The sequence below is a fragment of the Pediculus humanus genome, genomic scaffold (assembly GCF_000006295.1).
Source record: "Pediculus humanus corporis 1103172108269 genomic scaffold, whole genome shotgun sequence".
In the NCBI taxonomy this organism is placed as follows: domain Eukaryota; kingdom Metazoa; phylum Arthropoda; class Insecta; order Psocodea; family Pediculidae; genus Pediculus; species Pediculus humanus.
The window spans coordinates 835,641-850,183 of record NW_002987838.1 but is presented as its reverse complement, the minus strand read 5'-3'; the positions used below and the strand labels follow the sequence as shown (position 1 = coordinate 850,183).

The following is a 14,543-nucleotide window of genomic DNA, read 5'->3' as shown; positions in this document are numbered from 1 at the left end:
TAATTGTTAAAAAATTTAAACCGAAAATAATTAATTAATTAATTAACGATAAATATTTTACGACATTTTGTTTTTTTTTTTTTTTTTTTTTTTTTAAATTTTTATTCGATTCAATATGGCGGATGGATTCGTTTGATTCCGTCCATTTATAGAAATCGACCAATAACGTTTTTTTTTTCTTTTACGAATTCGATACCCTTCGTTATATTTTACGCCTATTATTATTATTACTATTATTATTATGATTACTATTATTATTATTAATTAAACCATAGAGTGTAATTTAAAAAAAAAATAAATAAATTTTTTTAATAATTTTTTTCGAATTTTTTTTTTTTTTTTACTAACTTAAACGATTTCGTTTCATAACAAAAAATATCATCATCATCATCATCATCATTATTATATTATTAATTTAATTAAATTTAATAAATTATTTAAAAATTTTACACTCTATGAAAAGAAAAAAAAAATTGTTCGAATCTCTCGTAATTTTATAATTTTTTTTTATCCGCCATTTTTTTCTTCCCCCTCCCCCCAACGAGATTTTCGTTCTCCCCGATATAATAATAATAATAATAATAATAATAATAATAATATCTTTAAAAATTTCGAACGGACTACATTCGCATTAAAATTTATTATTATTATTAATTCGAAACGTAATAAAAATTTATTAATGGCGTTCGTTGGTTCGTTCATTTAAATTTTTTTTAAATATATATATATATTTATTAATTTAAGACCTCGAACTCACGCACACGCACACGCACACGCACGCGTACGCACACACATACATACGTCGTCTGCAAATCGTTTTTTTTTTTTTTTATCACCTTAAATTAACATTTACAATAAGAAGTAGAAAAAAACATTTTACGACAAACGACCTCATTTTTTTTTTTTTTTTTTTTATTTGCGATTGTAATTTTTTTTTTTTTTTTTGTTTTGTTGGCGTCATGTCAAAATCTAATTTAAATTTTTTTTTTAAATTTAATATCTGAAAAACTATTATTAACCCAGTCTCGAGAAAAATTATTTAAAAAAAAAAAATTTTGAGAAGTTTCTATTAATACGAAAAATTTTTTTCTGCCATTTTACGTTTTCTATAAAAAAAAAAAAAATTTTCCAACGCGTCCAAATTAGGATTTACACGCACACGCACCCACACACACAATTATTTCTAGAAAAAATGTAATTTTTGTTTTACGCGGTGGTGGTGGTAATAATAATGATAATATGATTTTTTTTCTCCCATATAAACAGGTAGCTCGTAAAAAAATATAAAATCAACATGGCTGATGAAGCAAGAAAGGCCAAACAGGCCGAAATTGACCGTAAAAGAGCCGAGGTCAGGGCAAGATTAGAAGAATCAGCAAAAGCTAAAAAAGCCAAAAAAGGTTTCATGACACCGGAAAGAAAGAAGAAACTTAGGGTGAGTTTTTCACTTTTAACTTGATCCAAAAAAAAAATGGCGATCGAGTTCGATTGACGAGGAATTTTATTTTTTTTTCTTTTTCCCCACCCAGTTACTCTTGCGTAAGAAAGCCGCAGAAGAACTCAAGAAAGAACAAGAAAGGAAAGCAGCCGAAAGGAGGAGGATAATTGAAGAAAGATGCGGTAAACCAAAACCATTAGACGATGCCAACGAAGGTAAAAAAACTTTACAAACAAACAAAGAGAAAAAAAATCAATTTTTTTTCATTTGACGATTTAAAAACCAACCCCTTACACCCGCCCTCACATACACACCCACCCCCACACACACTTTTCACATTAATTAAAACAAAAACAAAAAAAAAAAAATTCATTCTTCACGCAGAAAGTATAAAAAGAATTCTTCGTGAATACCATCAACGAATTGCTAATCTCGAGGATGTCAAATTCGACTTGGAATATGCCGTCAAAAAGAAAGATTACGAGGTAGACATAACAAACAAAAAAAAACATAATTTTTTTTACGCTCTATTTTTCGTCATGTTGCTGTTGCTGCTGCTGCTGTATCATCATCATCGTCATCATTTTTTAAAATCTCATTCATAACACGACTAAAAAAGAAAAAACACAATTGCTACTCCATGTTTATCTATGTTAAACTTTCTTCTTAACTTTTCATAACTTTTTTTTTTTTTCACGCATTAAAACAAAGCTGTTGTTATGAATAACTATTTACGCTGTTGTTATGAATAACTATTTGCGCTGTTGTTTTAACACGCACACACGTCCGCGCGCGAAAAGTATTAAATTAAACGGTTTTATCTAATTACACGTCGGTTAAAATTTCGTTCGAATTATCGGGTGTTATTTAATATATTTATGACGTCGACAAACAACAGCAAAAGGAAGAAAGGAACACACTTACAACAACAACAACACATACAACAACAACAAATGAGATGACCAACAGCGATTTATTATTATTATTATCGTTTAAATCAACGAAGGGATAAAGAAATAATTAATTTTTGATAAAATCTTTTTATTAGCCGCTATTCAAACGATATGCACTGAATATTGGAATCGTCTTTATCAATTAGAATCTGAGAAGATTGATCTAGAAAGACAAGTAACGTTAAAAGATCTCGAGGTAATTTTCTATCTCTTTTTAGAAGAAGAAGAAGATGGAGGAGGAGGAGAAAGAGAAAAAATTAATTTTTGCATATTCGAGTTTTTTTTTTTTACGCTTTGTTATTATTATTATTATTGTGATTGCCATCATCATCATCATCATCATCATCATCGTTATTAGTATCACCACCACCACCACCATCACCACCATTTTCATCATACGCGTAATTTCATTAACAAAAATGTCAGCCAACGGTTTTGGTTTCAAACGCAAAAAAAACAACAACAAAAAATCGAAAAATTTTTCTCGTCAACGCGAATCGATTTTTAAAAAAATTCTAAATTTAAATTATTATTATTATTATTATTATTATCATTATTACATTTTTTGGGTCGACGTCCAAAAAAAAATTTTAACGATTGAAATTTTATGACGTAATATTACTTTTTTTTTTTTGTTTTATTTTTACTCCCGCCACGTTTTTTTTTTTTTCTTCTTCTTCTTATTCGGGTTTCTTTTTATCGATTTTATAAAAAAAAAAAAAATTGTTTTATCGTCGTGGCACCATTCGAATAAATAAAATCGCGAGAAATAATAAGAAAAACATTGATTGATTCCACGTCGTAATGAAATAATTGGAAGGAAAAACGAAACGGCAACAACGCGATCGATTTCCGCCAGAAATATTGTCGAAATCGTACGATTTTAAATAAAATGATAATAATAATAATAATAATAAGTACTCGCGCGAGTTACTGCCACGTCTAAACGCGAATTTCGTCGACAAAAACTTTTCCAGCCGGAATAGCTAAATCGATAACGAACGAGTTGTCGCGCGCGTGGAGTCATCACGTTCACGTATACCGGAAATGCATTTTTTTACTATCATCATATACATCATTATTATTATCATTATCAAAAAAAAAAAAATTCAAAGGATTCGTATATATTGTTTATAGAAACTTTGAAGAAGATCATCCAGTCTTATTACGACCGCATGTTAGTATGCGAAAGTCAAAAATGGGATCTTGAACATGAAGTACGAAAAAAAGATTACGAGGTAATTATCCAAAGAACAATCCAAAAAAAAAAAAAAAAAAAAAATTAGGCGAATTGCCGCAGACACTGGAAATATGTCCAAAAAAAAAAAATAGGTCGACAATACTACTACTACCACTACTACTACTGCCACTACCACTACTACTACTACTACCACTACTGCCACTACTACTATTACCACTACTGCCACTGCTACTTTTCTCTTACGTATATAACTTGTTTGGTTTTCTTTTTTTTTTTTTTTTTGTTTCTTTTCTTAGAATTTTCTAGAACTTTTTTCTTTTTTTTTTTTACAATTAGTTATATTCATTTTTTCATTTTATACGCACTTACGTAAGTGCGTCGTCATCGTCACACGTTCAACATTTTATAAAAATATTCATTCATTCATTCATTCATTCATTTGTCCGTTAAGAAAAATCATTCACGAATGACAAATAATAATTACATGTATTTATTTAAAGTTTTCTTAGATGAAATTTTCCGAGACTTTTGTATATTTATCATTATTATTATTTTTTTTAAATTTAAGTATGGCTTTTTTTAAAAACATTTTACAACAACATTTCTCTCTCTCTCTCTCTCTTTTTTTTCATTTTTTTTTTTTTTTTAATTGTCTATTTCCACGTCTGTTATATTTTTGTATCCGAACTTTTTTTTTTTTTTTGGATTTTTTTTTCGAGAGAAAATACTTCATATCAAGATCCCATTTATTTATTATCATCATCATCGTCGTCATCATCATCATCATCATCATCATCATCATCATTTTTTTTTTCTGGATTTTTTTTTTTTTTTTTTTGTAAAAAAAGAGAAATGTGTGAAATGTTGTTACGATGCCATACTTTTATTTGAATTATTATTATTTTTTTTTTTCTAAAGTAAAAGTTTACGAAAAACACGACGGAAAACTTTTATGAAAAAACAAAAACAAAAAAGGTTTTGTCTTCTGCTCGAGACCAGATAAAAAATCGATTTTTTTTTGTACATATTTATATATGTATATTTTGTATAATTGTAGTGAAAAAAAAATTCGGATGAATTCGGCCAATACGAAATTCGATTCGATTCGATACGATACGATACGATACGATTCGAGAATAAAAAATGAAAGAAAGAAAAAACCGTTAAAATTGACAGCGTTCAATACGGGAGGTGATCGATAAAGCTTTGCTTTCGAACATGCTTATTAAAATAATAATAATAATTTTTTTTTTCAATCATTCTGTTACGTAATTAATTAATTAATAATAATAATAATAATTAATATTAGTAATTTTTTTTTATATTTTTAAACTAATATTAAAATTTGGGTAAGTAATTTTTTTTTTGTCTACCATTTTTATTTTTAAGTATTTTGATGAATTTATTTAAAATGGCGCCTTTTGAGCGCCATTTTATTTTACCTCTATACTAACGATATTTTTTTTTTAAATTTAATTTGATAGATCAGCGAACTCAACGCACAAGTCAACGATCTTCGCGGAAAGTTGTAAGTAATCTTAAAAATTATTATTATTATCATTGATGAAAATGAACGATGACGTCATAATTATTATTATTATCATTACAGCATAAAACCTACATTGAAAAAAGTCTCCAAATACGAGAACAAATTTGCAAAATTGCAAAAGAAAGCTGCGGAATTTAATTTCCGTAATCAATTGAAACAAGTTAAAAAGAAGGAATACACCCTGGAAGAAGAGGATAAAGAGGTACGTTACGTTTTTTTTTTTTTTTTTTTTCAAAAATTATTACTTCCGGTCTATCGTTACGTCACTTCCGTTCGCGCCAAAAATAAATTTTTTAAAATATGAGAAATTTGTAGAATGCAACGAAGAGAAAAACGGAATTGTAAATTTAATTTCTTTTTCCGACGGTAGGCGTCGTTGTTTAAGTTAGGGACAATTTCCGGTAAAACCGGATTTAAAAAAAAAAAAAAAACCGCGAAACGATTTCTATCTCTTTCTCTTTCTCTATCTCTATCTTTCTTACTCTTAATTTTTCTATCTTTTTTTTAAAAAAATTTTATGTGTTCGTTCATTTCGTTTTCATTTACTTTAAATTTTCTTTTTTTTTTGTAATTTGTGATTTGTCTCTTCTTATTCTTTTATTAATTTTCTTTTTGTGTTTTTTTTTCTTCTTCTTCGTCTTTCTTTTCTTTTCTATCAAAACATCCGAAGACGGAAAAAGCAGCTAAAGCCGAATGGCAGAAGAAGTAATATCAAGTTCTTCACGACATTACACAATTATTTATACAAAAAAAATTTTTTTTTTTTTTTTGAATATTATACGTGCTCGTTTATAAATTATTACATACAAAAAATCAAGAACGACAACAATCACAACAACCGCAACAAGAATCACACAACGAGCCAAACAAACAAACAAACAAACAAAATTTTTTTTTTTTTTTTTTTATGTTGTTTGATCGATTCAATTTATAATTTTTATTCTTAAACTTTAACCAAAAAAAAAAAAAATTAAATTTTATTAATGTAATAATAATAATAATTATTACTGTTTTTTTTCTCTACCCCCACCACCACACACATACCCCTCAACAACCACACCACTTTTTGTGACAAGGTGAGAAAATTATTGTTCTTATTTAAATTTTAACACTCACACAATCGGAAACAAACAAACAAAACTAAAATTTTCTATCTAACCTTACTACTGTACATACGTATATGTAAATAACAATTTCAAATTTCTTCTGCTAATCACGTGATTGTAAAAAAATTTTTTTCGCCGTAACGAACGTCTAATTTTTTTTTTTTTTTTTAAATTAATTTTCGCAGTTTTATCTCACATCTCAATCGCATAGTCCGCCATTTTGAAAAAAAAACCGACGTCACCACCGCCTTCTTTAAATTTCCCGCCATTTTATTCCCTTAGAGATTACCATAACAAATAATAACTTTTTCCCTCACATATTTCAACCTTAAACCTTTAACTCGTGCATTGAATTTTACGTTAATTATTATTATTATTATTATGGGTAATTTTGCGTCACGATAATCTCACAGCCTTCTAATTTATATAAAATAATTAATTTTGACTTTTTTTTAAAAAATTTTTTTTTCAGAAAAAACCGGAATGGTCGAAGAAAGGAGACAAGGTAAAAGAACAAGAAGAAGTCGAAGCCTAAATTCACCAAAAAAAAAAAAAATTTTTTTCTCTCTCACACATACGTTTAATAAAAATGTCGTCTGATTGTTTTTTTTTTATTTACGTGTTATCACCTTTTTATGTCTGTTATCGATAAAAAAAAATTTTCCTGTTTATTTATTTATTTTTTTTTTAAAACGATGTCGACGATTAGACGGTCGACTCGATTAATAAAATAATTTTTTTTTTTTCAAAAACAAAAAAAAAAAACAATTTGCATGCATTGTAAGCAGAAGACGAAAAAAAAAATATAATAATAATAATTATATATATATACATATATAAATACATATACGATATTCATGTCGTAAATAATTTTCTTTTTTTTTAATATAAAAACCTTTTTAACCTTTTTAATTTGTTATCGTGTAAACGTAATTAATCGTTATAAATGTGACTAAAAAAAACAAAAGTTAAACAAGTGTCGTGTCAAAAGTCATCGTCTTCGTCGTAGTCGTGTCTCTTGTCATTTTAAAAAAAAAACAAAAATTTTCCTGCCACGATTGTCTTCGTCCGCTTTTTATTTGTTGCTTTAACGTACGTTTGATGATTTGAATGAGGAGAGTATTTAAAAAAAAAAAAAAAATTTTAATCGATACTTATGACGTCATATGTCAAATTTAAATTAAGATAAAAATTATGAAAATTTATCCAGTAAGTTATTATTATTATTATCATCATTTTTTTGATTAGTAAAATTAAGTTAAAAATGAAATTAATTAATTTTAATCGATTTTTTTTCGTTTTTTGTTTTTTTCAATTAATTATTGTTTTAGGGTGAAATGGATTCCACGACGACAACGACAAAATCATCACCGACGGTTAAAAGTAAGTAAAATAAAATAATAAAATAACCGTAACGAATAATAATAATAATAATGATAAATAAACGATTATTTTTAATTGTCGAAAAAAAAAAAAAATAGAAGAAAATACGCCACCGCCATCTCCGACGACGGAACCCGAAAACGTCGACGTGGAAGAAGACGAATAATTTTTTTTTTTTTGTTAATAAGACGAATAAAACACATGCTCGCGTTTAGGCTAGCGTTATTTAACGATTCTATTTACACGTTCGCACTTCCTTATTAATAAAAAAAAATAATAATAATAATAATAATAATAATAATTAAAATTTTTGAATTTTATAACAAAATAAGATAATGTTTTAATTTTTCTTCCTATTTTCGAATTATTTATCACACCGGCCTAATACAAATTTCTATTATTATTATTATTAATATTATTTTAATATAAAAAAAAATTCAATGTCGTTTCGATTTATTTCTCGAAATTATTTTTAAAAATATATATACAATACACGATGAAAATTCAATGACTTGAAATTTTTTTAATTGTACACTAACGCCCTCTTTTATTTTTTTCATGAACTAATATAACATTTTCCATGTTTACATGAATTTTCCGTTGAAAATTTCCCGCCATTTAATTTAAATTTCTTATCGTTATTATTATTTTTTATTAATGGCAAGTTCCAGGTACTTGATGAAATGTTTCAATATTTATTCTAGGCCAGGTTTTTTTTGGAAATAAATACTGCAATTTCAATGGTGCTGTACATAAAGTCTCTACCGATAGGTCGTCTCATCCCACGTAATTTCAACGACTCTGACACGTTGCTTCCACGTTGATCAATATTACTACTTTTTCACATAATTTCCATCTCACAAATTTTCTTTTGTATTTCATCCTTTTTCCCGCTTCTTCGGTGTTTCTTTCTATCACTTCAATGATTTCCACTGATTTACGCCATTAAATAGGTTTTACTGTGATATCCGGTTTGTTGGCAGACACAGTTTTGTAATGTTTATTTTCCGATCGAACAAAACAATGTTCGAAATGTAGCTGTATCGTTCTTCGGGTAATTTTCCAATTTACTTTCACGATACATTCCGATAGAGATTTTTCTTTGCTTTTTTAAAATTTTCCAATATCAAAAACATCCTGATCAATCGTTTCCGGTTACGATTAGAAAATTTTTTCACATTGAAGAACCGTAAATCCGTCTAAAACTCGATCCTGTGCAACTGTGATGAATGCTTTTCCTTTAATTTTTATTTTATTATTATTATTATTATTATTATTATTATTATTATTTGAAGCTTATGTTTTTAAGTACAAGTACTTACAAGTACTTCCGGTAGGTATGAAATCAAAAATTATAACTCGATGTAAGAGGATTATCAACAGAAAATCCTCTTACATATCATCAATCGATATTTTATTCCTCTATGATATTCTCGTGAATAATTTTAACGTTTCGACAAAAAAAAATGTCGGGTATTTAGAAAAAAAAAAAAAAAAAAAAACTTAACAACGATTAAACAACAAAACAAAAGCACCACCGTCGTTATTAAATTTATCGATAACGCGCGTGCGCGAGTTTTCCGCCAAAAATTTATTCAAAATACGAATTTTCCTTCTCTTCGAAAGCGAAACGTGGGAAAATTTTATCGCGTGCACGACGTCAGAATTATAAAAAGAATATAAAAACTCATGTTTAACTTATGCCGTGCGTAATGAAATTTATATTTATTTATATATTTATTCTCTCGTAACACGTCGTTACATTTTCCGTTTGCGCCGTGAAAATTATATATTTTAAACCGTCGAAAATCCGAACAGTTTTTCATTTGTTATCATTTTCCGCAGTTTGATTTTATTTTTTCCGACATTTTCACGATGTCCCGTGCCACGACGATTGTTTTATCATTATTATTATTATTATTATTATTATTATTATTATTAAGTCGATAAGTGATTTACAAAACAAAAATTTATAATTAAAAAATCATATGTGAAAATCTTTTCTTTTTTTTTTTTTTTTTTTTGGAAATTTTTCAAAAACGAAATTTTTTTTTTTTTTGGGGGGAGGGAGGGGGTGTTATCAATCATTCATTGGCATATTAATAATATACAGACACCTAACGACAGAAACAAAAGGGGTAAGTTTTTCTTCACATCTTGCCTAATTTATAAATTTATTTTTAAAAAAATGTCGAAGTTTTACAAAAGTTTGTGTGCGTGTGTGTGATTTTTAACTAGTGCCACGTTTTTTTTTTTTTTTTATTTATTTCCTGTCGCGTTTTGTTAGTAACCTGTTCATGTATATATAAATTCGTAAATTTTATTATGAAATTAATTTAATCGCAATTTATTATTAATATTATCATCACCATTTGAAAATAAATAAGTTTAACGAATGATAATATTATTATCAATAAGTTTTAGACTGTTTTATCAATAAGTTCGTGTAAGAAGACAACAACGTGCGTTAGTTCGAATGTTAAAACAGTTTTCAAAAATAAATAAATAAATAACTTTTAATAATTTGTCAGTCGGAATTCTTTGTTATTTTTTTTTCAAATAAAAATTTTTTTTGTTGTTCGTCAAACGAAAATGTCAGTCAATAATAACGTAGACATTTTTTTTTTTTTCCAGACCGCATAAAAAAAAAACTTTTAGAAAAAAAATTAAAGTCTATTACATATATATATATCGTCGTCAGGTATGATGATTTTTAAGGTACGTGAAAATATCAAGAGTTTCGTACGTTATTTATACAAGAGAGAGAGAGAGAGCGAGAGAGACGGCCATCTTCAATGTCTGCCAATATTGTTTAAGTATTCAATAAAACTTTTAAATAAATTTTTTTTTAAATTTCTTTACGTGTTAAAATAATAATAATAATAATTATTATTATTATTAGCAATAAAGTTTTATTATTATTATTAGCATTTCGACTGGAAAAGTTTTCGTTAAATATATGTGTATATATCGTCCGTTTGAGAGTTATTATTATTTGTGGTTAATGATTGACGTCATCATTACTGACTTATTTAAAAAAATTTTTTTTTTTTTTTTTTAATATTTGGGGGGGTAGGCGCGGGGAAAATTTTTTTTTTTTTTCGATAAAAACGCAACGAACGCGGCGTAATAAAAAAAAATAAATAAATAAAAACATCATTAATACGCGCGTACTTTGTTTTTAGAAAGAGAGAGAGAGAGAGAGAGAAAAACGAATAAAAAAAGAAAAAAAAAAGGTGATAACCAATCAGAAGACTAGAATTTAGTGACGCAAATGTTACCCTTCGTGTCTGCCGATAAAAATAGGGAAATAAAATAAAATTTAAAAAAAATAATTAAGCCCAAGTTTAACTTACAAGAAAGCTGAGTCGTTTAAAATGTATTGAAAAATATGACGCTCACGTTTCCCTTACGACGTCCTCGTTCTCCCTCTCCGAGAGTGTATTTTCTTCAATGACGTCATATCTGACGTAGGTATTCATCTGAAACGGTAAATAAATGGTATAAAAAAAAAATATATATAAAAAAAAAAGTAGGGATAAAAATAAAGAAAGAAAATTCAAATTTTTGACAATAATTCCAGTTATTTCTCCTGTTAATCCTGCTTCTTTTTTTTTTTTTATTATTTTCTTTTTAAAACTAAACTTCCACATTCGATGATGATGATAATAATAATAAAAAAGGAAAATTTTTTTTTTTACGGTGTGAACGACTTTAAATTTAAAAAAAACGGGAAAATTCAGTTATCAATCAATCGATGAACCTATTTTTTGTCCAGAAACAAATTTAAATAATTGATTTTTCAATGATTACGTCATCGATTTAAACAAACGATTTCCTTATCCGATTCTTTATCAAAGTTAAATAAGAAAAAAATTAATATAATAATTTTTTTTTTTGAAAAAACATTTGACTTCCTTTTCATTCCCGAAAATATTTCAGGTAAAATTACGTCACGAAACGTCCCTTTGATAGAAAAAATTATTATTATTATTTTTTTTTTTGTTTTACCAATAAATATTTTAAATGATAATAATTTCCATGAGGAAAATTTTTTAAAGTTACGTGTGTGTGTGCGTGCGTGCGTGCGTGCGTGTGCCTCCTTGTCTGTCTGCGAACGAGTGCGTTCATCGAAAAAAAAAAAAAAAAACATTCGAAATGAAATTTATAACGTCTATATAAGGGATTTTCGGTCGTCGTCGAGTCGGAAAAAAATTATAAAACATAGAAAAAGAAAGAAGATATATATAGAGAATGAGAGCGAGAGAGAAAGAGAAAAAGAGAGTTGTGAAAGGGAGAGAGAGAGAGAGATAGAGATAGATCATTGTCACACTCGGTTTAACGCCCCCGAGATACTACATCTATTTATATCTCACGGTCAAAGCTATTTTGGAGTAGTCTCTTCTTCTTCTTTCTCATTCCAAAATATATTTCCCTCTTTGTTTTTTTTTTATTTATAAATAATAATTGTTATCGATATTATTTTTTTTTTTGGAAAATTAATAAATAAATAGATAAATATAAACGAGGGGGATATTTAAAAAAATTATAAACAATAAAAGACGAAAGGATAATTAACTATAAACGTCATAATAATTATTTATTAATTTATTTTTCAGGACGGGAAAAATTCAAAAGAAAAATTGAAAAAACCGGAAAAACCGAAAAAGATCAGACGGAGGAAAGAAAAATTAAAAACTCATGACGTCATTATTCAACACCACCCGAAAGAGTTATAATAAAAATCAAAAGGTAAATGCGTGTTTACGTGCGTGCATGTGCATCTTCCACGTCATCCTATTCATATTTCGATCATATGTTATTTTGTTTTAAAAAAAAACGCGGCGTACATTTTGTTTTCGTCCCGTACTATACCCAACATTTTAAAATTTATTATCATTAATTTAACGTCTGACAAATTACCGACAAAAAAAAAAATTGTGAAAAAAATTACAATTTTTTTTTTTTTTTATTTCTGACCTGATTTAAAAAAAAAAAAATTTTAATTTAAATTTTACGATTTTAGAAAAAAACGGAAACGACAGCAGCAAGTACAACAACTTCTTAAATCGATCGATACTTTGACTGACGACAGCAAAAATTCTAACATAAACAATATCATATAGTAATAAACGTGAATGGGGGGGGGGGGGTGGGGGGAAACATTTTAAAATAAGAAAAATGACCGTTTCGAATAAAATATCGATCGTACGTCAATTATTAAAATCATTTCCGGTCGTTCGATATTGACCAGTACAAGTATTTTTTTTTTAATCGTTATACCTTTGAACTCCCACAAAAAAAAAAAAAAAAAAAAAAAATTAACTGGAAAAAAAACACAAATAATTTCATCGATCATCATCATCATCATCATCATCATCATCATTATTATCATTATCATCATCACCGTTATCGATTGAGACTCCTGACGTAAATTTTGAACGTTAAAAATAAAAAATAAAATCGTTAAATGACGGCATAATTGTATTATGTATATGCGTAAATAACAAACGATCTTATTATCATTATCGATCCGTATCGATCAATTTCGTCTATAACGTTATAGTTAAGTTTTTTCGTCTGCTGTAAAAATTAATAAACGAACGGTTTTCTTTTCTATTTTTTTTTATAGAGCCGAACGCGCGTTCATAAATTTATTTATTGATTTTTAGTTATGAATAATTTACAATAATTTTTTTTTTCTTTGCTCGGATTTATAAAAAAAAAAAAAAACCGGATATTGATTTTTTTTTGTCTTTACCCCCCCCCCCTTCCACCCCCGCACTCCCCCCCCCGAAACATTTATTTATGACCGCGTTCGCGCGTGATTTATCTCTCTTATAAAATATTAAATTATTTTATTTCATTAATTAAAAAAAAAAAAAAAAAAAATTGGAATCGAACGTTTACGAACGCGTACTTCCTTTTAAATTTTTCTATTATTATTATTATTATTAATATTATTATCATCAGTGACGTTTTTTTTTAAAAACGCGTGCGTACGTATATGTACATTAACATGTTAAAAATAATTTGAAACGCGTTCGGAAGCTGGAGAGACGATTTGTAGAGAGAGAAAGAAAATAAAAATCGAATGAGGCTTAAAAAACAAATATTTACGTAAAAGAAAACTGAAATTGGGTAATCGAAAAAGAGGAATGACGTCACGGGACACGTGGAGCTTTCTCTGATGTCATGGCGTAAATTAAATGACGTCAAAACTTTTATTGTCCATGTAATAAGGGCGTATGCGACACGCGAACCCAACGGCAAAGAAAGAAAGAAAGAAAGAATTTTCCCGCTCGGAAAATTTTTATTTTTTTGTTTTTTTCGTTTTTCCCGGTTTTCGTACGAATTTTTTTTAAAAATAATATTTATAAATAATTAATAATAATTTTTTTATCGTAATAATTTAATAAATTTTAATTTTTTTTTTGAGAAAAATAAAAAAAAATCGAAATGAAAAAGTTAATAATGTATTAGAAAACGACGAGAACGAGTTTTCGATTCGAATGACGTCATAACTCAAAATCGGTTTCGTCGGGGAAATTTTTTTTTAAATTCGCGAACATTCTAGAATAGTTTTTTTATTTAATTTTTGACTATGAATAAAAAATAATTATTTTTTACCCCCCCCCCCCCCGAATTATCATCGAATTAAAAAAATTTTTTTTTTTTTTCTGAAAATTTGCGCCATTTTTATTTGTTTGAAAATTTTTGGCGGGTAAGTTTTTCGTTTGTAGAATTTTCCATCGGATTTTTCGCGAGATTTTTTTTTTCCTCCTTTATGAAATTTATGAAAATTTTTTACGCGAAATGAGATTTCTTAATAAAAAAAAAAAAAAAAAAACTAATAATAATGATGATGATAATAATAATAACGATAAAATAAAATAAAACAGTTTTCACGCGA

At 27.2% G+C, this 14,543-nt stretch overlaps 1 protein-coding gene across 1 annotated transcript; it reads left to right on the top strand.

The window, feature by feature from the left end:
• Positions 1-1,294: 1,294 nt before the first annotated feature.
• On the top strand, positions 1,295-5,486 carry Phum_PHUM503610 (Troponin I, putative; the record flags this gene model as incomplete). Its single annotated transcript, XM_002430857.1, has 6 exons — positions 1,295-1,435; positions 1,530-1,653; positions 1,823-1,923; positions 5,077-5,120; positions 5,202-5,343; positions 5,457-5,486. 6 exons carry the CDS (start codon positions 1,295-1,297, stop codon positions 5,484-5,486), a joined length of 582 nt encoding a protein of 193 aa, XP_002430902.1.
• Between the last annotated feature and the right edge of the window lie 9,057 nt (positions 5,487-14,543).